A 26114-nucleotide genomic window follows, 5' to 3' on the forward strand; every position below is an offset into this window, starting at 1 on the left:
GAGGGCCCCAAAGGGGGGGTATCATCACGATCACGGGAAGGGAAATTTTAGCTTTCACGATCACAGTTACCTTGATTTTTGTTTTCACGATCACAAACACCTTGACGAATAGAGGATCATAGAGTTGAGGGCCCCAAAGGGTTTAAAACCGTGATCGTGATTGGCGTTTTTTGACCTTTCTGTGACCGTGATTGCCGAAATTTCCATTTCTGTGATCGTGATGGGACTTTGCCCGTGATCCGTGATGACAAAAAAATCAAGTCTCGTGATCGTGATCGTCATTTGTTTTCGTGATCGTGCTGGGCATTATTGCAAAGCATTTTATTTTCAACGTACATTTTTTCACAGCTGTATTACACTCTATGATCCTCTAGTCTATTCGGTAAGGAGCCAACCCCGATTGAAAGGGAAGCAACAACACATTCAGAAATATGATTTTGAGAGCGATTGCTTCCCTTTAAAAGAACCAATTACACACTGACAAAAAGAGATCCAATCAGAAGGCAAATTGCAAAAGTCTACCAAACTTCATCCAATGGAAGGGCTTCGTGCAAAAGTTTTGAGTGAAATTCGAATTCGAAGATCAAAAATGGCGTGCAGCGGTACTGTCATCGAACTTCTGTTATATTTTGTGGATTCAAGCCAGACCAAAGCAGGCGGCGAGAATGCCTTCCTTGGTGGAAAGGTCAGGCTACGGGTCGGTCTTTCTGAAGACGAAATACCAAGGTATGTTGATCTATGTTGCTCTATGACTGTTCTGAATGTAGGCAAAGATCTTGAAATTTGTTCAAGATCTTTGAGTTTGAGTGAGATCATTGACATTGTCGACATTGCCACGTCCGGCTGTCACTCGCTCAGTGTGACCTCGACTGGCTCGAGATCGAGTCTGCGTTTAGCCAAAACCGAAACTAGAAATGTGTTTTTCATCCCAGCAACGTGGACACGCTTGGCATATATTCTAATTGTCGCTTCTTTGCATTAAGCTTGGATTTATTTTAGCGCCTGTAAACTTTAATATCAACAATGGGTTAAATTCAGAAACAATGGCGGGGAGACGCGCCAGTTTGGGTCACTTGATCCTCATGTCAAAGACGATCAAAGTCATGTTCGTTGGGGATTTTGTCAGGCATGCTACTTTTCCGGTAATTGCCGGAAATCCGATAAAGCCGTTTTCAAAATCCGGTAAAGTCAAATTTTTTCCGGTGAAGTTGAAAAATTTCCGCAAAAACGATCCGTGTGAATATCGCGCAACGCGACCGGGCGCCGGTCTCAATGAAGCCAGCGCACAGTAGTGTTGTTTTCACCAGTTTGGAGGTGTGTTGAATGGTGGTGGGGGGAGGCTAAAATGGGATTTTTAACAAGATCACAACACTATTACAACCCCTAAAATGATGCCCAGAATGCACCAGATTGCACAGATTTTAACCGTTTTTTGAAAAAAATTCCGGGGGGGCATGCCCCCGGACCCCCCTAGTTGGCTCGCCTGCTTCGCAGGCTCAGGCTTGTGGCTTCGCTACTGGTACTGCGCGCTTCTTTCAGGTAAAACCGTTTTTGGCCTGTAGCATTCCTGTTTTTTATTCAAGGCCATGGGACCAGGCGATGGTGTACCTCAAATTGTACGGCAAAGTTGAAAATAAAGAACCCATCACACATGCATGTACTTTAATTTCAATCCACCCAATAGTTTTTGAGAAAATGGGTTTACAAGATTTAGCTCTGGAAATGTGAAATTGTGCAAGTATATATTCATGTGTGTGAGTGAGGGTGTGGGGGTTGAATGTGTATGAGTGTAGAGAGAGAGAGAGAGAGAGAGAGAGAGAGAGAGAGAGAGAGAGAGAGAGAGAGAGAGAGAGAGAGAGAGAGAGAGAGAGAGAAACCCCAATGAAAACAACATTCTTGTTACTGATTACAAATCATGATATGTATTTCTATTTGTGTATGAAAGAGAATTCAAAAAATAATTATAAAAAAGTGCAACAGTTGTCACTTTGTGTTGAATAAACAATAGATCCAGAGGAGCGAATTACTGTGTGGTTGTGTTTACTTTGACACGTGCTTTCTGTACATGCAACTTTTACCGTGACCGTGATTTGCCACTGGTGTTCGTGATCGTGAAAACAAAAATCAAGGTAACTGTGATCGTAAAAAGCGAAAATGTCCCTTCCCGTGATCGTGATGATACCCCCCCTTTGGGGCCCTCAGAGTTATACGAGCTGTGAAAAATGTACGTTGAAAATAAAATGCTTTGCAATAATGCCCATCACGATCACGAAAACAAATCACGATCACGATCACGAGACTTGATTTTTTTTGTCATCACGGATCACGGGCAAAGTCCCATCACGATCACAGAAATGGAAATTTCGGCAATCACGGTCACAGAAAGGTCAAAAAACGCCAATCACGATCACGATTTTAAACCCTTTGGGGCCCATTATGGTTTTTGACTGCAGCAATGTTCTTAAAGAATCTGTACCACTAAGCCACACACTATTGTGGAGAGGCTGGTGGGTCAGGCGGCAGGCTTTTGATGTTGCTGCCGGTGAAACTGATCCTGTTTTCCTCGCGCCTGCTTGCCTGCTGCACGGCGCTACTTGAATACGCGTCACGTGACCCGCTTACTCCGCTGTCTGTGGTTTTCCGGTCAAAGAAATAGTTTAGCAGTTTTGTGGTGTATTCTGAGGAAACAAGCATAGGATTTCATCCACCGTATGAAAAACGTCTGAAACATACAAGCAGATATCAGCGATGTTCCATTTAAGGAGTGAAAATGGGAAGTGATAGACAATTGAAGAAAACCTGTGGCGGAACATTTTCGCAGGAGGTCTGTGACGCGGTCCGAGCATGGCAGACGATTTGAGTCTCTCAGAAGATGGTATCGTGATGTTGATAGCGATGTTATGGTTGGATACAGTGAAGACCGAGGGCTTACAGTAGTCCCAGAAAAGGCCTTTATTGCTTGGATACAAAATTCAATGGATATTCAGTGGAGTTAACGGCATACCATGGAGTACAAAGGGGGCACAGTGTTTGTGTGGATCTTTGTTTTGATCGGTAAGTGGATGATGAATGCTGTGTGCAGAACGAAATATTCGAGGTCTGCTGTTGCTTCTTTCGTACTTACATCGGCATTGCCTGCCTATTTCGTTTTGTAACCATCCTTTGGGGTATCGATCCTTTGCGTCGCAGCAAGAGCATACGAGAGTCGACTTAATGGAATGTAATCTCAGAATTGCGTTTAGAAATCGAAAACTTAGTCTGACGTTGACCTATATTGTGAAAGAGCAGACTTCGCCGCCGTCTGCTTCTGTTGCTGTTCGTTCGTCTTTCACCACTGTAGTTTCACTCAGAAGATCTATACCTCAAATGACACTCCCCATGGGGCACAATGCCAATGGGCGAGAGGACAGTCCTCAAGTTCCATCAGGTTATGACCGTCCCAGATATCTAACAGCTTTTCATCAGTTCTTACCATACTTTGCGAAGTTTATGAATGAGTTAAATTCAAAGGGCCATAGTAAATGAGCACTGAAACAAGCACATGTTAATTTGTAATTTAGTGTACATGTACTGGAATGTGACAACTGAACTTAGATCATATATATGTCTTACTCTTAGCTAATTTTGTTCAGATTAAACTTTAAAGGTCATAGCAGGATACAGGTTTTGTGACCAGTACGAGAATCAAAATCAGAGCACAGTGGTGTAAAAACTAAAACCTCTTTTTATCAGTAAGGCCAAAAAAAAAAAATTGTCTGTTTCAGGTAACATGGCTAAAAAAAATAGGGTCGGTAGGTCGGGATTTTTTTTTTTTTTTTTACTTTTTTTTTTTACCCCAAATGTAGACCAATAAAACTAACTTTAAAAATCGCGCAAAGAGACTGGATTTACTATACATAGAGACAAGACACTCAACACATTTACAAATCGTCAGCGGACTTTCGTTTTCACACGTTTTTGTTGTTCATTTTCTCACCCTGTCCTTTACCACAACAACAACAACAACAAAATTTGAGTTTGGAAAAAAAAAGTTTAGGGTCGGCGCCGAAATTTAGGGTCGGTCGGGTGACCAGAAACAGACAATTTTTTTTTTTTTGGCCTCAGCAAGGTTTTTCTGAAGAGTGTCACTTTTGGCAACATCTGATGATGTACTTGTTAGTCGGGAATTTTAGTTGTTGAGGTTCCAGACTGTCAGCATCCTTCGTGGAAATACATGTAGTAATTAAGTAGAAGTGCAACGCCAAGGCACCGCATACCCCAGCGAAAGACAAACCTCTCTCTCTCACTCTCTCTCTCTCAAACACACACACACACACCCCAAGTTACACACACTCACACACACGCACTCACTCACTCTCTCACACACACTTCATACACACAAAACACCACCCCCCCCATACGCACATATAGACAGACGGACATACACACCTTTACAAACAAACACAGACGGGCGAAGTGGCGTAGACCTGCTAGTGACTTAACCCCCTTCGTGTGTACACGCAAGCACAAGACCAAGTGCGCACGGAAAATATCCTGTAATCCATGTCAGAGTTCGGTGGGTTATAGAAACACGAAAATACCCAGCATGCCTCCCCCGAAATCGGCGTATGCTGCCTGAATGGCGGGGTAAAAACGGTCATACACGTAAAAATTCACTCGTGCTAAAACCATGAGTGGACGTGGGAGTCTCGAAGAAGAAGAAGACAAACAAACACACATACACACACACTCACATACACTTACGCACATACATACACACACACACCCACTCTCTCTCTCTCTCTCTCTCTCTCTCTTATACAAACAGACACACACCCACACACACACACACATACATGTACATGCGCACGCATGTACACACACACATTGACTCACACAAATCTCATACACACAAAACACACACTCATACGCACATAGACCGGCACAGTTGGCCGAGTGGTAAGGCGTCCGCCCTGTGATCGGGAGGTCGTGGGTTCGAACCCCGGCCGGGTCATACCTAAGACTTTAAAATTGGCACAAACACACACACACATACACACAAACAGTAACACTAACACATGTGCACAAAATGAACACACACACAAACACACACACACCGCGCGAGAGAAAAAGACTATAGGGAGGCATGACGTCATGATGCATTAATTGACGTCAAAGACTTTCGACCGTGACGTAATCTTCGTACGCGAGCTTTATCCATATACTTGGAAACTACGGAATTTCTACCCGTCCAAAGCGTTGGGTGGCGTTTGCTAAAAACAATGGGGGCGCCTATTGCACCCACCGTATTTTTGTTAGTATGGTCCCAATTTTTGGTGAACTTCCATCTTCAACTGTAGCCCGTAGCCGGGCACAAAGAATCCTTCTTTATCATGTATTATCGGTATGAAAATTTCTCAAGTCGATTACAGTATAGCATTCGTGGGATACCTCTGGACAGCTTCGCTGGGAATATGGTAAAGCAATAGAACTCAGAACACATTGACAGCTACACCAGTGAGTTTTGTGAACCTATAACTATCGTAAACTTTTGTGAAGCAACATCGTACTTGTTGCCGGGAATTTTAGTTGTTGAGGTTCCAGACTGTCAGCATCCTTCGTGGAAATACATGTCGTAAATATGGTAAAGCAATAGAACTCCGAACACATTGACAGTACACCAGTGAGTTTTGTGAACCTATAAGGCCAAAAAAAATAATAGGTCTGTTTACAGTAACATAGGCCAAAAAAATAGGGTCGGTAGGTTGATAATTTTTTTTTCCCCCAAAAAAACCCCATATTTTTACGTTATTTTTTTCTTTTTTTTCCCTCCCAAATGCCATAAAAAAAAGTCTAGGGTCGCGCGAAAAAAATAGGGTAGGTCGGGTTACCGTAACCAGACTTTTTGAGTCACTTGAGAAAAAGTGACTCTATGTAATCGGTCAGTGTTAGTCTGTCCGGCCGGCCGGCCGGCCGGCCGTAGACACCACCTTAACGTTGGACTTTTCTCGGAAACTATCAAAGCGATCGGGCTCATATTTTGTTTAGTCGTGACCTCCAATGACCTCTACACTTTAACGATGGTTTCGTTGACCTTTGACCTTTTTCAAGGTCACAGGTCAGCGTCAAAGGAAAAATTAGACATTTTATATCTTTTCTCGGAAACTATCAAAGCGATCGGGCTCATATTTTGTTTAGTCGTGACCTCCAATGACCTCTACACTTTAACGATGGTTTCGTTGACCTTTGACCTTTTTCAAGGTCACAGGTCAGCGTCAAAGGAAAAATTAGACATTTTATATCTTTGACAAAGTTCATCGGATGTGATTGAAACTTTGTAGGATTATTCTTTACATCAAAGTATTTACATCTGTAGCCTTTTACGAACGTTATCAGAAAAACAAGGGAGATAACTAGCCTTTTCTGTTCGGCAACACACAACTTAACGTTGGGCTTTTCTCGGAAACTATAAAAGTGACCGGGCTCAAATTTTATGTGAACGTGACTCATTGTGTTGTGAATAGCAATTTCTTCCTGTCCATCTGATGCCTCATATAATATTCAGAACTGCGAAAGTGACTCGATCGAGCGTTTGCTCTTCTTGTTTTTTTTTGTGCCTAACTATCGTAAACTTTGTTACTCTTTGGAGTGCGCAAACCCCTGCACCCAGGTGCAAGGTATCAAACGGTATGGTAAAATAGCCAAAGGAAAGGTGGTGCTGGTTTTAACTTGGCTGTTTTAAAATTTTGTTAATCACTTTGATTGCATAATCTGGTACACCCTACCTGTAGTACATGCAATTTTTGTTCTATTTGGAATTTAGGAAAAGGAGTGCTTTTAAGTTCTTAATATAAATAGCGACATTTTGTTATAAGTTTTTATTTTTTATTATACATTTTTAATTTTATGACTATGAGAGGTGTTCCATCAGAAATTGACCAGACTACATGTAAACTTAGAAATGGTGTGTGAACAGAAACTATACATTTTGAGAACAGCAAGCAGAGCCTGTAGCTGTAGAATACTTTTTCAAAGAAATGCTAGATGAGCAGGTACAACTACTAGTAGTAGTACTAGCACAAAAGCATGGCAAGGCATGACGTTTCTCCTATTTTCCAAGTCATTCTGTTGTGTGAAGAGACAGGAAGGTAGATTTGTTAGATTTCATTGATTTATTTTGCAACTGAAAGTCACCAGACAAGACACATGACAGTGTTCTGGCACTGTTCGTTTTCCTCTGGCTAGAGCTGCACATGTATTGATTATGTAGGGCCATGCACACTGCAGTGGTGGTCTGGATGCCACAGGACTGATGGGTGAGGAGCCAGGAACAGGTAGTGAATTGTCTGAATGCCTGGCATGTGGCCATGCTGACACACTTGTGCTTGGTTCAGGCACCCAGCTTTTCGGTCATAAGGCTTCCTGCATCTTATTTACAACATAGTTGCGAGTGCGAGGTCTGCCTTTGAGCTAGCTGAATAGCTAAGAACAAGTCAGAGTGTTTCACTTTCTTACATATATATATATACATGTATATATAATATATATTTCACTGCTACTGCTAGATGTAACTGTAACTCAGTGTAAGTATAAAGGTGGAGATTATTGGTTAGATTCTGTGGAAAAACAATAGGATATTTTATGCTGGCAGCTACACATACATGAATAAATTTATAACTGAAACTTTTGTTACCTGTCCAGATGAGAAATAAAACATATATAACATTTTTTTTATAAGGATATGTGTGGGAAAATAAGTGTTACAGTTACACTGTGTTAGAGGTACTAAGGTCTGCATTTCACAATACACACCTGTATACAATTATAAATGTAGTGGCAGTGTGGGTATAACTGTGATTATGAGCCTTAGTCAGTTAGTGTCAGTTTCATTATGACACATCGGGTATGACAGCGAAGTAAAGACTGCAGTGGATTACTGGGTATAGTTTTGTCATGAATTGTTGCATTCCTGTAGTGCATTGCTAAACAAATTACCCTTAATGAGCACTATAAGCGTGTGCTATTATTTTGCCAATGTGCGTATCATATGGTGTTTGTGGAGTACTGAAATTATTTCCTTTTAAAGTACTGTTGAACTTGAATTATCCTCATCGTACACTACCAGAACCGATGACAATTAATTTGACTTTAGAGCTGATCAGATCAAAGACTGAAAGGGACATTGAAATGTCTGATGAATCATTTAAATTATAACGACTCAATCAAGTACATTGTGAGTGAAACCCCCCTTCTAAGACCTCCAACAAATCTCAGAAAATCAGGTCTTAAATTTGAGGGAGTCTTCAAATGGGAGTACATTTTCAAATGCTATGAACAAAAAGTCTTGAAAAAGTGGGTCTTACATTTTTTTAAAGGGATGGAATAAATAATGAATTCACACACATTTCACTTCAGCTGTGTTTTTTCTTTTCTGTTTTACAGTGAATGTTGATGATAATTTACAGTATCCTTTTCAGTAGTTTTAAATTGTTCTTGACTCTGACTGTAGTGTAATGTCTATTCATGAAAAGTATAGATTACTGATTAGACAGCCTTGACATTTTTTTCAAAAAATTACAACCTGTTGCCATTTCCCACGGAGAAATGTTACACTTCAAAATGTTTGAAAGATGTTGAACACTAGTTTTCCATTAAATATCTTCTTTTCCCCTCCTCCGCTTGCCCTGTTGTGTACCCTCAGAATATTTCCCCAAGTGAACATTCTATTTGAATTTTTTTTCTATTATTATTTATTATGAATGATTCTAATCTAATAAAAAAAATTGCATCTGTTGAAGGAACTCTATGTGGAGTGGAGATCAACTTCGAGGACCGCAAAGATGGCTACTTCCTCAAGCCAGTCTACTCTCGCTACCGTCCTGCAGAGGACAACGTGGAGCGAGAGACCTTCATACTCACACATCCAGCAGAGCTGTATAAACTGCGGGCCAGCCTTGGACCTTTTGACGTGTACCAAGCCGTGCCCAGTGACTTTGTGGTTGGGTCGTACTCTGCAGATAGTGGGGGCCTTGAGGACCATCAGGGACCCAAGTCCATGCACAGACAAATCATTTATAACATGGACGTCAGTGCTCACTTAGTGGTGGATAAGCTATTTCTCAGACAGCCATTGCTGCAGGTTCTGATTCACGCACAACCTCTCATTGGACGCAAAAAGCAGGATCTGATCTACAGTTACTACGGTTACAGCCAGCAATGGTGTGGTCAGTTATTTGTCCAGCATGGCACGGAACAGTTCTCATCGGTTTGTGTGCTTAACGAAGATAACGACGCGTGTGTAGCTGGTATTCACCTGCCGGAGTCTTGGTGGCGGCATAATTCCACTCAGGTGTCTGTGTATTATGATATTTCTCGAGTGGAAGAAAACCAGGAATGTGCTAGTGCATCCAACACCATCATCCCTGCAAGGTCACTGGCTAACTCGACAAACACACAGCGAAAATTCATCGCCACCGTCCCCTTGGTGGAGGAAGATATGGCATACCAGGAAGAGAAAGACCAGGATTTGATTTTTAGAATACCCACACGCGGCTATCAGCGTGGCACAAGATTTGAAGTTCCTGTCTTGTTGGAGAGGAATTCTGGTCTTCAAGTGTTTGTTGTCAGGTACGCCAATTTTGCCAAACTCAAACACAGAGAGGTCACACATAGGGGTGGGTGGACGATAATGACTTACCAGTCACTTGCCAGGAGCGCACAATATATTCAGCCTTTCTTGTTGAGTTGATGTTAAGATGGCAGGATAAAGTCAGGATTCTGTTGTGTATTGTTTGTAACTTCAGCTAAGGCCAACAAAAAAAAATTGTCTGTTTCTGGTCACCCGACCGACCCTAAATTTCGGCGCCGACCCTAAACTTTTTTTTTCCAAACTCAAAAATTTTCTTTTTTTTTTTGGTGGTAAAGGACAGGGTGAGAAAATGAACAACAAAAACGTGTGAAAACGAAAGTCCGCTGACGATTTGTAAATGTGTTGAGTGTCTTGTCTCTATGTAAAGTGAATCCAGTCTCTTTGCGCGATTTTTAAAGTTAGTTTTATTGGTCTACATTTGGGGTAAAAAAAATATAAAAAAAATCCCGACCTACCGACCCTATTTTTTTTAGCCATGTTACCAGAAACAGACATTTTTTTTTTTTTGGCCTAACGCTTGCAGGAAAAGTTAACTTCAGTGACTTGTGTTGCATCGTAACTCACATTCTTGGGAAATCGGGGAATGCATCCAACATTTTAGACTTTTTGATCTCCTGATGTTTGCCCTGGGACCATGACTGTGCTGTGCAAAAAACACAATGAAAGCAAAAGCGCTCGAGTCGCACACTTATTTCCCTGTCAAGTAGGTTTAATTTGTACACATTAAAAAAAAAATGTAAAAAAAAAAGTGATTGCCTACCTTCCTATACCCTATTTTTTTGGCTATGTTACCGTAACCACACTTTTTTTTTTTTTTGCCTGATAGTAATCTTTTCACTGCCATATCATACAAGGTATAATTCATTAATTGTTAGTTTGGCGGGTAAATTCAGAATTGATACATCTATGTGTACACTGATTTCAGGAAAAGATTTTAATGTCATTGTCATTTGTCATCAACAATTTAACAGGCACAAACTTTTCAGTCCCGGTTCTGTTTACAACATTTACTTTTACTGTGCTTTCAGGGTAAAAGTACGCCATGGTTTGCGGGTGATCGCTGCTTTGCCAGGAGAAGACAGTGCATGGAATATTTACTTTGAGAATAACAGCAAGCAACGATCAGCGTCTGTTACTGCCTATGTCAAAGACTCCTTCAAGTACACAAAGAGCACAAGGTAAGTTAGACCAAATTGATTGTTTAGCATACTATGTATGTTCTTCAAGATATTTCTTTGTTTGAAAATACTCTGGACTGTTATTTTTGGGGTCTACTTCTGTCCAACACAGACACAAGAAGAAAGAGTAGACTCGTGACCAGAAAACCACAGAGATTAGGCCTGATTCAGCATGAACTATTCCTTATCAGTCAATACATGAATATTGGTCATTGTTAGAATTAATTGCTCACTCTGTTCTAGTTGTAAAATTTGACAACTCAGAAATTTGATATTCCATACATCAGTTACTTTTGTCTGGAAATGACTCTTGGCCGAAACTTTGACAATACTGTGTCATTATCTGTTCAAAACATTCCCACTAATCAGGGAATAAGGTTTTTGACTGGAAATGAAAGGTTAATGTTTACTCATTCTGTAAGTGTAATGGCGTTTGGGTGGTGGTGACTGGTAATGCGGTTCTGATGTCTTCGCAAGTTTACTGAACAGAAGAGGGTAGAGCTGAAAGTGAAAGAAGGAACAGGGTATCTGTTTTTGCCAGAAACAATCTGGGAGGTGGATAACGTGATGTGTGGATTGTGGTCTGGTCTTGATGGCAAGATAATGGCCGGGAATCGGTCCCAGATCAAAGGTGTGGCCTTTTTTTCCCCCTGGCTCACGGACCATTAGGTGGAACAGGGTATCTTTTTTTGCCAGAAACAATCTTTTCTGCGTGGAACTCAAAATGAAAGTCTTTTCCATACGGTAGTCTGATTTGAAGAACCGAATCATGAGCCTATGGTGTCTGTGTAATAGAAGTGGAATGGTGTATTAATTACTGTATTACTACTGAAAACCCCCCACCATTCTTCCAGAAGGGACAACTTGCATGTTTAATTCATAAGGCGGGGAGATTTCTTTTTAAGTTTACTACTGATATTGCTTGGTAGTTTACTTCATATTGGTGTTGGATACCTACAGTATTGCAGTAATTTACGTTTTAAATGTAACTTGGTTTTCTGGTGTGGTCTGGGTCGTGTCCTTTCTTTGGGTGTGTGGTAGCTGTAGCCAGCATCCTGAAAGCAAAATACATAGTTCTGTCAAGTATTGACTGAATGTAAAAAGCAGGCATTGAGCCGGGAAGCGCGAATGAATGAATGCGGGTAGTTTGTGTGGGCCCTCTGCCAAGGTGTTAGATCCGTCAGTCCACGAGACCTGTTTCCTGCCACTCGGCTATTGACTGGCCTGGTCTTCCCTTTCCTCCTGAGACTTGCCTTCGTTACCATGGCAACACTAATAGTTATTTCAGCCAAGAGGGGAGAAGAGGGCTGCGACTCGAGGGTGGGAGACCTAGAAGTTGTGTGGGTGGATGGGACAGACTGTTGAAATGGGGGGAGGGGGGGCGGAGCGGAGGTGTTCAATGTCAGGGGGAATGCAAATGAAGTTGATTACAGAGATATTGATGTTTCACACTTGTGGCATCAGCTCGGGGACATCCAGGTTTGGGGGTACCTCAAGGGTCGATAACGTGATTTGTGGATTCACCCGATTGTGGCCTGGTCTTGATGGCAAGATAATGGCCGGACTGATTGTGCCCCGATCAAAGGTCTCACATTTTTTCCCCCTGGCCCATGAGCTGGCACTATGGTATTCTGGTGCCTACTCCGTAGGTGGGTTGATGCAAAAGGAAGAGAACCTATCTCGCTCTCTAGCAATACCCCAATGGCTGGGGAATACAATAAAAGTGCGTTGCAATGCAAAATGGGATACTAAATTTTATACATATATATATATATATATATATTATATATATGTGAAACTAATTTAGTCTTAGATGAATGGTTGAACTTAGATGAATTGCTGTTTTAATATATTTTATAGACTGTGATATATGATATATGATGAGACCAGTGACTTATCAGTCACTGTTATGCATAAAAAGGAGATCATTTCATAAGCTGATAAAGTAGACATACCCATCAACCTGTTGTTTTTCTGGCAAAAGTAGACATACTCATCAACCTGTTGTTTTTCTGGCAAAAGTAGACATACTCATCAACCTGTTGTTTTTCTGGCAAAAGTAGACATACCCATCAACCTGTTGTTTTTCTGGCAAAAGTAGACATACTCATCAACCTGTTGTTTTTCTGGCAAAAGTAGACATACCCATCAACCTGTTGTTTTTCTGGCAAAAGTAGACATACCCATCAACCTGTTGTTTTTCTGGCAAAAGTAGACATACCCATCAACCTGTTGTTTTTCTGGCAAAAGTAGACATACCCATCAACCTGTTGTTTTTCTGGTCGTGGCCTTTGTGTCTAGCAAAAAGAATAGCAGGCCACTGTGACATTTAACCCCTATCTTCACATTCTTTTTGTAAGGTTGTACTTGTACAAGGTCAGCTGTCACTGTGTCAGCAAGTGAATTCCATAAGTTTCATAAAAAATCGTTTGTTTGAAACTGCAGTGTAACACAAAGAGAAAACAATTTTTGGGGGTATGGTGTGTAGCTAGGCAACTTTCTTTCTTTCTTTCTTTATTTGGTGTTTAACGTTCGTTTTCAACCGTTCAAGGTTATATCGCGACGGGAGCTAGGCAACCACATACTAACATTTTATTGTTTTCAGAGCAGGGTGCGCTGCTTTAGTCTTGCCAGTATAGATCTCTCTCTCTCACACACACACACACACACACAATCTAAGGCTACAACATTACATGTTTTGGAATGAAAAGTATATTATATCATGTGCCTGGGGACATGAGAGAAAGAAAAACAAAACTTGACTAAATATAAAAAGAGGGATCTTAAGCACATCAAAGCAGTGGAGGTCATAAATCTTCGTCAGCAACTTTTGTCGTCAAGAGTTCTGAGAGGGGGCCACACTGAAAGGCCGCTTAATATGAAGTGCACTCTTTTATTTACGAGTGTGATAAAACCCAACTTGAGAAGTGAAATTGTCGGCTTGTGCAGTGGAGGTAAGTGCTTCAATCTTGGTCAACCCGCGAAATTGATTGATCTTCTCCAAGAGGGTGCAAGGCACGCGGTCAGGTGGTAGAGCAAACACTCATTAAACTGCCGGTGTGCTCTCTTTCACCCTGTGTCTATGTCACTTTCTTTCACTTCCTTTTTCTCTTTCAGTGTCGAAAATGCACACATATGCACGCGCACGCTATACATTTGTCATTTTCAAGCACACACGCACGCACGCAAGCATTAATTATGCTCTCTCAGATTTCGAGTCGGAGCACTTTTTGAACAGCAGTGTTCAAGTGATTTACGAGTAGCTAGAGCAAATTATGTTTATAAATTTACAGATTATAAGTCGGCTTATTTTGGTTAGTTCACATGATTCCTGAAAAATTCACCTCTGTGTTTTGTATGCCTCGCAATTTGATGGTGGAGTCATTAACTGAACATGTAATGGACAGGGTTTTCGTGCTAGCGGCACAAAAGCCTCCTCCGCCCAAAAACCACGCACGCTGCCACAGTGCCAGAGCCCTTGAGTGCTCTTTTCATTTCGTTTACGACCATTTCCTGTTTGTAGAGAGCGCTATTTTGGTCGCACGCTGGCACTCACACGACTAGAGAATCGGACAAGCGCTATTGAAGCAAGGGAGAGGTAGTGCACTTGAGGGACTCAATTTGCCTCATGGTTTGGGATAGTTGCACACACTCGAGCGCACGCGCATGCTGTTGAACGTACAAATGAAAGGGACACACTCACCACACGCATAGTCGTTGCTCCCTTTGGTTTGCTCAACGATGGTGCGGACGTTGTCTTTATGTGCAGCATTTTTTCTTGCAGAACAAATTTATATCTGCCAGATTCTCTGTCAATTTGCAGTGGCAGGGCAGAGTTTTTGTGTATCATTAAAAAAAATATTTGCCGTTCGTGTTGGAAGTGCAAGCTGCACGTGCATGTTGATTACGGCAGTTCTGGCGGCAGCAAAACAGTAATTTTATACAGTTACACGAATGATGCAGAGGAAGCAGAAAAGGAGGGGTGGTAGTGTGGTGGTGCTGCTCTTTTGATCATCGCTCCCTGCTGTCTGTAACATTTCTTTGATCTAAGCTGCCACATTCTGCTTTCCCGTCGTCCCGTCCACTCTTTCCAACTCCTCTTCCTGTTTTGACTAGTGCAGCCTGTCTGAAGTGAAGGCCTAGGGTGTAGGTGGAATTGGGCACCGTTCCTACCTCAAAAATTGTTCTGCTTGCTATCTCAGATATATGCCAAGGCTTTAAGTTTAACATGTAATGATGTATAGGTTACGAACATACTTTCACCAGGACACATACCAAAAATCAGCATCCTGTCTGCTTCCTGTGATGAGTTGACGTGTTTTGATGAATTAATTTCGCAGATTGACAATAACGGCTTTTAAGAAATTTATAATTGTACAACAACAACAAAATCCCACTGCACAAAAAAATGCGAATGCGTCCGGACTGTTATTGTTTGGGAGGGGGTTTCCAAGTGGCGGAATGGCCTTATCCCACACAATCATGTTACGTACAAGCCTGGCCAGGTCTGAGATGTTGTACCATTCATGTGCCTTTGATTAGTCCACAGACACAAGGCACTGGTTGGAGTGGCGGTCAGTCGTCAAAAATGGGGATTTTTGACGGGCCGCCCTCAACAAAGTCAGCCAGAGCTTCGTTTAAGTGTGACAATGGGTCATATATATATTGGTGCTACATTACTAGCATTCAAATGTGTATTCATGGCAACAGCATTTTGCCATTTACAACAGTTTCACTAACACTGTATTCTTTCTTGCTTTATTATTTTGTGACTCGGTGATAATTTTAAATAAAGTTATTTGCATCATACACTTTGATTTCATTCATTTCTATTTATAACTACTTTTACTACTTTCCCTTCGAGCTTCTACACTGTGACATGCCACTGTATGACGCTCATTCAGAACAAAAACAATACCATTCCTACCTGTTGCAACGTCTATCGCTCGCTCTGTCTTTTGGTTCCTTGGTTGATCGATCGGTTTCTTGGTGGAAAACATATTTCTGTCACCAATACCAGTATTATTGCATCACTTCCATAAAGGTAGAGTAGCCTTCTTCCTTTCTGTTAAGCCAATAGGTCTTATTCATTATTGAGCTCTTATTCATTTTTGCATTACTTTCACAACAATCTTCTTCCTTGATATTGCGATAGTTGTTATCTCCCATTTATGTATAATGTACAAACGCCGAAAAGACAATTTAACAGGACACATCAACACTATTATTTTGTTTACCTGTACCAACAGGTGTACAACTTCCTGTTTCTTTGATATTGTCAATGTTTCGGCCCGTGTTGATCCTGGGATCAACTGAATTTCTTGTCAGTTTTCCCCTCCGAACCAGTATCACGTGCCCGTGCTGTGATCGCTCTGATAAAGTCGTACGAAGAGACTGCAATACGGGATGCTTCAAGTGCTTTGATATTTTCTCTGAACTTTGAATACATGTGTGTCTTCTAGGGGGTAATTGCTTGATGGTTGCTAGTGATCCTGACATTTTACGGGGGGGGGGGGGGGGGGGGGGGGTGTGTTAGAAACAGTGCAGGAAGGAAAGCCAGGTGTGCGGAGGTATTGGATGATGTTTTGAGGGAAAATACGAATGAGTTCCAGCAGAAGAGTTTTGAATAACGGTATCGACAGATGTCTACTTATTACTATACATGATTCATGGTAATTATAAGCTGTTCACTTTTAAACACAATTCACTTCACTTAAGTTTATTTGGTGCAGGAAACAAAATCTGTAAAGAAAAGTGTGAATTTACGACATTAGGAGTGGAGATAGGATGGGCACGATTCAGTACCAGCAAAAATCGATAGGAACATTGTTCTACTTGACAGTGAGAGAAAGTTCGTCATTCGTCAAGTGTGATTCAACCGCAATAAAAACAACGAAACACTCCACTGGCATCTTGGAGTACTAAGATTACAAAAATCTCTTTAACAGACAAACAAGCAGCAACAAAAGCACCAAACAAACAAAACAAAAAAGAAAACCAAAGCGCCATCAATAACAACGAAGCCCGGGAAATGTGAAAGTATACAGCCACTGGTAGTGGTAGTGGTATTCGAGCCAACACCAGTGCGGAATTCTGAATACCTCGCAGACAAAACTGAGCTACTGTGAAACCAGTACACAAATGTGGCAGCTATGCTTTGGAATTGACTGCGGGCTGTATGCACCATGGTGCGATGCAAAAAGGGTGAAGTACCTTTACCCTATCGTCCTCTGAAATTTATTTCGCTGATACGGAAGGGGGGTTGTAGTAGCATTAGAGGAGATCAAAATCAAAATCCAGAACCCAAACGGAATGGCACAGCACGGTACCGTTAGGAACTTGTTCTGTCCAGTCCAACTCCCCCGCAGCCAAATGACTAAGCCTCAGTCAGACTCTGTTTATTGGCAAGGAATGAAGAAAGAGCAGCAGAGGCAGCGGTGATGAGTCAAGATGGTGATACCTCACAGGTGCGCTCTCCAGCCAGGTAGAAAGAAAAAACCTGTTAGTGTTATGCGGGAGATGGTATCTAACAGGTGTGCTGAAGATGTAGAGCGTGGTCATGTAAACAATGTTTTTGAAACATTTGAAACTTTACTGTCTTTCTCAAGATTTTGACCAAATGTTTTTGTATGTTTGTGTGCGTTTCTACAGACTGAGGGGGGGGGGGGGGGGGGGTCAGAAATAGTGGAATGTGAGTAAATACTAAAATGTTGGTGTTTGGCTCTCAGGTACGTCCTGAAAGCAGGTGGGCGAGAGTAGGGGGGGGGGGGGGAGGGCAGAAATAGTGGAATGTGAGTAAAATGTTGGTGTTTGGCTCTCAGGTAGGTCCTCAAAGCAGGTGGGTGTGAGTAGGGAGGGGGGGGGGGGGTGTGCAGAAATAGTGGAATGTGAGTAAAATGTTGGTGTTTGGCTCTCGGGTAGTCCTGAAAGCAGGTGGGTGAGAGTAGGGAAGGGGGGGTGGGGTGCAGAAATAGTGCAATGTGAGTAAAATGTTGGTGTTTGGCTCTCAGGTACGTCCTGAAAGCAGGTGGGTGAGTAAGGGGGGGGGGGGGGGGGGCAGCAGAAATAGTGCAATGTGAGTAACACATTTTGTTTGGCTCTCGGTCCGTCCTGAAAGCAGTTAAGAGAGAGAAATAATGGGATAGGCTGGATTGATGAAGCTTGTAGTGATGCAACCATTACTGGATGATGTGATCGGGTTTAAAAAAAACAGGAAAAAGTTAATGAGGAGAGAAGGTGGACATTGATTGAGAACTGCGGAGGAAAGAATTGATTTTCTAATCCAGGTAGCAGCCCACAAAGAGAAGGGTTGGTTTCAGGATCGCTTTCTATTTTCAGACTCATTGCAACCCTTCACTGCTTCAGCATCAGCAAACTAAATATCTCAGCTTCTGCATGTTTATGGAAGAATCATTGATTTGAGGGATATTGTATACAATATACGGGCGGGGATGTAGCTCAGTCGGTAGCGCGCTGGATTTGTATCCAGTTGGCCGCTGTCAGCGTGAGTTCGTCCCCACGTTCGGCGAGAGATTTATTTCTCAGAGTCAACTTTCTGTGCAGACTCTCCTCGGTGTCCGAACACCCCCGTGTGTACACAAGCACAAGACCAAGTGCGCACGAAAAAGATCCTGTAATCCATGTCAGAGTTCGGTGGGTTATAGAAACACGAAAATACCCAGCATGCTTCCTCCGAAAACGGCGTATGGCTGCCTAAATGGCGGGGTAAAAAACGGTCATACACGTAAAATTCCACTCGTGCAAAAAAACCACACGAGTGTACGTGGGAGTTTCAGCCCACGAACGCAGAAGAAGAAAAAGTATACAATATACTTAAACTTAATCAGCACAGTCTGAATTTAGGGTGGATCATGCGAGACTTCCTGTGTATTTATAAATTTGATATTCCATTTCAGTTGCCTTACAGAAATGTCATCTAATACTCTCATGGTGACCTTGGTCTCAGTGTTCCTGTTCCTTCCTTCTCTGAATAGTAGTTCTGCTGTCAGTCTTCAACGTGTGACGTTCTGGGGGGTCGACGGAGGGACGTGGTGGCGGTCTGCTCTCTGGAGGGGACGTTCACTCAGTCTGGCTCCGCGACTTAAAAGTCAATGTCGTTTGTAGGGGGCATAGTAGGTAGTGGGTTGCGTCCGTTAGCTCGGGACAGACCCACTACTGAACACCGTCGAAGTGACTCAACAGAAGTGCAGTGTCATCTTCCGAGGGTAGCCTACCGCAGCGACCCGACATCCCCCCCTAGAGCGTCTGTAAAATCGACAAGTCTGGCAGCGGAACGAAATTCAGAGGTGGTTGGAGCACAGGCGGAAGGTATCGTCCACTGGACTACTACTATCACAGAAAGTGATTGGTTGGAGCGGCGAGTGCAGGGACGGGGCGGTGTGAGAGCACAACGGGACAAGGAAACAAGTGTAAAGACGAAAAAGAAAAAAAAAAATCCAGTGGCGCTCTTTTTCCAATCATACCCGATCCCGTGTTACTCAGACTTTCTCTTTGTGCAGCGACCGCGGGGCGGTTTGGTCAGGAAATGAGAAGTTGAGTGCCCCCCCCCCCCCCCCCCCCCTCTCTCTCTCTCTTTTACGACCCCACCCCCTACAGTGTTGGCGTTTTTTACCGGCTGAAATGAGAAAATACCGGGGGAAAATTGGCTGCTGGTATGACCTACCGGTTGATTTTTAGGACTACCGGGTTTTTTTCGCTGGTAAAACAACAAAATCAGTACTCTGACTCTTACTGGTTCCAATGACCAGCCTACCGGTTATTTTCTGGACATTTTAAAAGTTTGTGTTCCGGTTTGAAAAAATACTCGCGCCACCACTGCCCCTACCAAATCCAAGACTTCTCTCACTTTAAGATCCCGTTTTTCCGGACTTATGTTCACACCCTCCCCACATTTAACCCCATTTGAAGAGTCACTCGGACTCCTTTTACAAGACCGGATTTTCTCGGATTTTTGGAGGGAGGTTCCACTGTATAGCAATGCATTGGAGGCGAGTTGACCGTCATCGAGAGAACCTTTGAACCCGTGTGGTCATAGCATGGAGGGAGGTTCCACTGTAAAGCAATGCATTGGAGGCGAGTTGACCGTCATCGAGAGAACCTTTGAACCCGTGGGGTCATAGCATGGAGGGAGGTTCCACTGTAAAACAATGCATTGGAGGCGAGTTGACCGTCATCGAGAGAACCTTTGAACCCGTGTGGTCATAGCATGGAGGGAGGTTCCACTGTAAAGCAATGCATTGGAGGCGAGTTGACCGTCATCGAGAGAACCTTTGAACCCGTGTGGTCATAGCATGGAGGGAGGTTCCACTGTAAAGCAATGCATTGGAGGCGAGTTGACCGTCATCGAGAGAACCTTTGAACCCGTGTGGTCATAGCATGGAGGGAGGTTCCACTGTAAAGCAATGCATTGGAGGCGAGTTGACCGTCATCGAGAGAACCTTTGAACCCGTGTGGTCATAGCATGGAGGGAGGTTCCACTGTAAAACAATGCATTGGAGGCGAGTTGACCGTCATCGAGAGAACCTTTGAACCCGTGTGGTCATAGCATGGAGGGAGGTTCCACTGTAAAGCAATGCATTGGAGGCGAGTTGACCGTCATCGAGAGAACCTTTGAACCCGTGTGGTCATAGCATGGAGGGAGGTTCCACTGTAAAGCAATGCATTGGAGGCGAGTTGACCGTCATCGAGAGAACCTTTGAACCCGTGGGGTCATAGCATGGAGGGAGGGAGGGATTGATCGGCGCTGATCTAAGGCGCAAAGCAGCGCAAATAAAGGGCTTACCCGGCTTTGGGAGGGACAACAAGGGGGAGCCGCGCCAGAGATTAAACTAGGGGGAAGAGTAATCAAGACGAAATTACCGGCAGCGTGGTTTTGAAAGTGCCTTGGGCAGATAGTGATTACCTCGGAGGGATTCGGCCGGCTTTGCTGTAATGTGTTGCATCTGGCCTTGGTTTGTGCCGGGTGCGCTGTTTTCTGCTTGTTTTGCGTGTGTTTTATATTTGTGTGGCTTTATGTTTTAAAAGAGATAGCGAGAGAGTGTTTTTTTTTTTTTTTTTTTTTTGTTTGGGGGGGGGGGGGGGTTGTTAGTGTGTGTATGAGAGAGAGACATAGAACGGATAACATTAACAGGCAATTAGAAATTGTCATTTTAGCCCACATCTGGATGAGAGAGCCAGGCTTCTCTCTGCAGCTCAATAGTATCATTGTTGCGCTGTCAAGAACATGTTTACCACGATGGATATATATATTTTGCATCGCCGTAACTCCAGTGATCCGAACACACGACTGCCAATCGTATCCCATCATCCCACCCACCCTAAATAATGTCTGTCTCTCTCTCCGTGTCCACAGTCACCTACCACCATGTATCCCCACCCGATGTCTTAGACTCTTGGTAGACTGTCGTTTCCTCTTGAAGACTATCTTTTAAAGTGTCATTCCTACGGCACCGTGCATCGACCGCTGGGAAGGAGGGGAGAGAGGACAGGCCCGTTTAGAAGAAGGGGGGGGGGGGGGGGGGGCAAGAGAGAGACTCGAGGGGGAGAAAGCAAACAGCGGCAGAAACAGAAGCCAAGATAAAAGGTTCTTAGCGCGGCTCCCCTGGCGAGGAGATCGGCCAAACAGGAACAAGACTTCACGTTCACTGGGGCCTCGTCCAACTTCGTGCTATTTCTATTTGTCCTTTCTTTCTCTCTTTCTCCCTGTGGGTCTCTCTTTCGTTCTTTGTTTTTGTTGGTGTTTGTTTTTTTTCTTTAGATTTTATTTTGGTTAGGGTCAGGATAAAGTGCCTTTGAAGTGAAGTCTTAAGTGAATGAGAGAGAGAGAGAGAGAGAGAGAGAGAGAGAGAGAGAGAGAGAGAGAGAGAGAGAGAGAGAGAGAGAGAGAGAGAGAGAGAGAGAGAGAGAAATAAGCATTGGTATACCTTTTTGCATCTGGCCCTCGCCCTAAAGAGGGACTAAATCTACTATAATAACTACTACTACATACTTACATAATTAGTAAAACAGTATAAGTTTATGTACATAAGTGCATTATATGAAACATTGTAGTTTATAAATGTTCATGACAAGGTGCAAAGCAAAAATGTGCAAGTCAATTAGGGTCAGAATACAATGCAATAGTACTTCAACTCTGCAAGACAATGGATAGTATGCAGAACATCATAATTTCGTGAACAAAACTATAAATCAAAAGTGAGTGACTGTGTCCCAAAGGATATAACAATCAAGAATATACTATTTTCATTAAATGGGATATATATTTGTTTTTGAAAGAATCTGTGCTGGTAGCTTCCCGTAAGGCATTCGGAAGAGCGTTCCAGAGACGGCCACCTGAATAAACTAGACTAGACTTAAATAAGTCTATCCTAGGAAGAGGAGTGTTAAATTTCATAAGCAAGGTGATGTGAATTCTTCAAAGAGAACTTTGAACAAATGGTTTGGGGTAGAGTTTCGGATATAATTTTATGCATAAAGATTCCTTTGTTAAAAAGCACGTTGAGAGAGACATAACTACGAACTCCAAAAAGAACAGGGGTAAACCCTTTTATATTTTGTCTCGCACATTACGCATAGCTGACAGCCATGATCTGCGGACACTCGCAGAAACTACTAAATAATGCATTGCTTGGAGTCCCGAGTGTTCTCTTGCTGTCCTGGTAATGTTGCAGTTCTAACCTGTTTTGCTGTACACTGAAACCCTGGGGTGCCGGAGAGGATAGAAAACAAAGTGATCTTTACGTTACATGTTCAAACTACTCGTTTCATTATTAATGATAGGCTGAAGGGAAGGTTTGAGTTTGAAATATAATGGCGAAATCAATACTGGCGTCGCATTGCAAACACCCCTGCGTGTTTACCGGCCAACCGGCAATCATTGTCGTATGAATATTATGTATTGACGTAGCCTATATATATGTGAATTCAGTGAATATGGGCCTTTAGGTAGGATATCTGATAGGGGTGTGCATGCAAATGTACGGGCACACGACACACACACACGTGACACACACACATTAACACACACATTAACACACTGACACGCACGCACACTGACACGCACGCACACACAGACACGCACGCACACACACACACACACACATACACACACACACACCGTGACACAAACAATGTCAATGCCAACCCGCTCTTGGTCAGTCCGTCAGCGCTCTGCCTGGGACAAACGGACGCACTGACAGACACACACTCAACCCCTCGGACAGATTGCATAACATATCTTTTTTTTAAACCGTTATACATGTATGTGTCTCGTCTGTTATCTAGGACATAAAGCACTGACTAGGTTTGACTTGATGTAAAGCGACACACAGCAGCAAGACTGACACTGAGCAGGCGGCGGCAATGAAAATCCCTCTCCTTGCGCCTCAGTAACTGACTCTCGGGTCTCTATTCTCCCAAGTTGTTTGGCGAAAGCATCCAGCACTGTGGGGATGACAAAGGCTGTTTTTAGACCGCTTTCATATTCAAACCCCGTTTCAATAGCAGTGGGAAGTAGCCAAGAAACGTAAGCTTCGAGCAAACTTGCTTGTAGTCGGTGGGGGAATAGGTGTGTGCATTTCCCGTACTCCGACTCAAGGACTACTTTTTTGTGTTCATGTTGAGTGGAGGATCTGTGTAATGATGTATTGAACGGAGGGAGAGACCTTGACTAGTATTACTCGTGCTATTTCTGATAGGTTTTAAGTTTATCTTTAGATGGAATGCTATGTTGTGGAAATAAATATAAAAAGTTGTGTTTGTCTCATTATTTGGACATGTAAATTAGGCCTAAAAAAAAATAGGTGTGGTTACGGTAACCCGACCTACCCTATTTTTAGGGGCCGACCCTATAACTTTTTATTATATTTGTCAAAAAAACAAAACAAAAACCAAGAAAACGAGTGCAGAAAACGCAATGAAAGCGAAAGCGCCCGAGTCGCACACTTATTTCTCTGTCAAGTATGTTTAATTTGTACACATTAGAAAAAAAAGTTAAAAAACAAAAAAGTGATTGCCTACCTTCCTACCCTATTTTTTTGACTCACATGCGAAGCAAAAGTGAGTCTATGTACTCACCCGAGTCGTCCGTCCGTCCGTCCGTCCGGACGTCCGGACGTCCGGACGTCCGTCCGTCCGTCCGGAAAACTTTAACGTTGGATATTTCTTGGACACTATTCAGTCTATCAGTACCAAATTTGGCAAGATGGTGTATGATGACAAGGCCCCAAAAAACATACATAGCATCTTGACCTTGCTTCAAGGTCAAGGTCACAGGGGCCATAAATGTTGTCTAAAAAACAGCTATTTTTCACATTTTTCCCATTTTCTCTGAAGTTTTTGAGATTGAATACCTCACCTATATATGATATATAGGGCAAAGTAAGCCCCATCTTTTGATACCAGTTTGGTTTACTTTGCTTCAAGGTCAAGGTCACAGGAGCTCTTCAAAGTTGGATTGTATACATATTTTGAAGTGACCTTGACCCTGAACTATGGAAGATAACTGTTTCAAACTTAAAAATTATGTGGGGCACATGTTATGCTTTCATCATGAGACACATTTGGTCACATATGATCAAGGTCAAGGTCACTTTGACCCTTATGAAATGTGACCAAAATAAGGTAGTGAACTACTAAAAGTGACCATATCTCATGGTAGAAAGAGCCAATAAGCACCATTGTACTTCCTATGTCTTGAATTAACAGCTTTGTGTTGCATGACCTTGGATGACCTTGACCTTGGTCAAGGTCATGTAAAGGTCAAGGTCAAGCATGTGAGTCGTATGGGCTTTGCCCTTCTTGTTTGGCTATGTTACCGTAACCACACTTTTTTTTTTGGTGCCTTAGTTGTAAATTAATGTCTGCCGCATTGTTGCAGTTTAGTAGCGGAAGTGATAAGCATTTTTGGGGCATTTTGTTGCATAGGAAAAAATCATTACAAATGGCCTTGGCCTTGTTTTGTTTTAAAGGGGTGGTGGGATGGGTTTGGGCATTTGATATGCTGATACGTATGTTATAATTGTTGTTATATTTAACAGCATGGTGTGTCCATCGCTCGTGTTATTATTAAAGCTCTTAAAGCTCTCTCGCACACACAAACACAAACACAACACACCACACACACACACAAACACAACACACCACACCACACCACACCACACCACACCACACACACACACACACACACACACAAACACCACACACACACACACAAACACCACACACACACACACACAAACACCCACAAACACCACACACACACACACACACAGTCGATAAAATGCATAGCAGACACCACCATTGAGCTCCACTGTTACAGTAGTAAACGTGAAGTGTGACGGAGAGTTGGTGAGAAGCTAATATCCCTGGCCCAGTCCATCACAGTTCAGGTAGAAATCTGGCCTCCGGTCGACCCCCGCCATTCCCCCATAAAATGCAGACTGGGGTTAGATCGAGATTTGATGAGAATTTATTCGGCCCGTGGGCAGCAGAGCGTGCCTCATGTTCATTCTTTTCACACTCGAATGCGTTTTATTGCCCTCTGTGGGATTCGGGGCACGTTGTTCGTAGTTTCCCTCTTGATGTTATGGGCTGATTTTCTGGAGATGAAAGGAATATGAGCAGGAGAAAGAGTAAGGGAGTTTTGAAGAAATTATGGAACTGTTCCAGATGGAAAGAAAATGGGCAGAGATAGAGAAACAGAATACAGTATTTATTGTTTTAATTTGTTTCTGCTTTTCTTTTTGGTTTTTAATGGAAAGTGCATGGGAGAAGCCACCCTGAACACAGGTCAAAATGAGTTACTACCCTTCGGGTCTCATTTATCTCTGAGACATGAGCGATAGCGTGGATCGATGATTATCAGAATGGGGAGAAGCTACTTCAGCTTGTTTTACACTATCTCACTTTCAGAACCGTTATTTTGTGTGCGGTACTGATCAATTAATCAATTCTTTGGAAAGATGTGTATGCGTGTGTGTCATTATGTGTGTGTAAGTGTGTTTGTCTGGCTGGCTGGCTGTGGGTATGGGTGTGTGTCATTATGTGTGTGTAAGTGTGTTTGTCTGGCTGGCTGGCTGTGGGTATGGGTGTGTGTCATTATGTATGTGTGTTTGTCTGTCTGGCTGGCTGTGGGTATGGGTGCTGATTTGTTATTCCAGTGACCGTCTTCAGTACGTGCGGCTGAAACAAAGCTCGCAAACCCTTTTCAACTAATCCCCCCCATCCGCTCGAAATCCCCTCCTCCCCTCAAACACACATACACACACACAAACACAAACACACAGAAG

At 42.8% G+C, this 26114-nt stretch overlaps 1 protein-coding gene across 1 annotated transcript in view; it reads left to right on the forward strand.

Moving 5' to 3' along the window:
• The first annotated feature begins 2650 nt into the window (after positions 1 to 2650).
• Positions 2651 to 26114, forward strand: part of LOC138975347 (transmembrane protein 132C-like) — a 45829-nt gene continuing 22365 nt past the window's right edge. The window contains exons 1-3 of the mRNA XM_070348012.1: positions 2651 to 3054; positions 8778 to 9606; positions 10657 to 10806. Coding sequence (XP_070204113.1) covers positions 3006 to 3054; positions 8778 to 9606; positions 10657 to 10806 — 1028 coding nt within the window. The 5' untranslated portion in view covers positions 2651 to 3005. The remainder of the gene's footprint in view (positions 3055 to 8777; positions 9607 to 10656; positions 10807 to 26114) is intronic.

The sequence above is a fragment of the Littorina saxatilis genome, linkage group LG9, assembly GCF_037325665.1.
Source record: "Littorina saxatilis isolate snail1 linkage group LG9, US_GU_Lsax_2.0, whole genome shotgun sequence".
In the NCBI taxonomy this organism is placed as follows: domain Eukaryota; kingdom Metazoa; phylum Mollusca; class Gastropoda; order Littorinimorpha; family Littorinidae; genus Littorina; species Littorina saxatilis.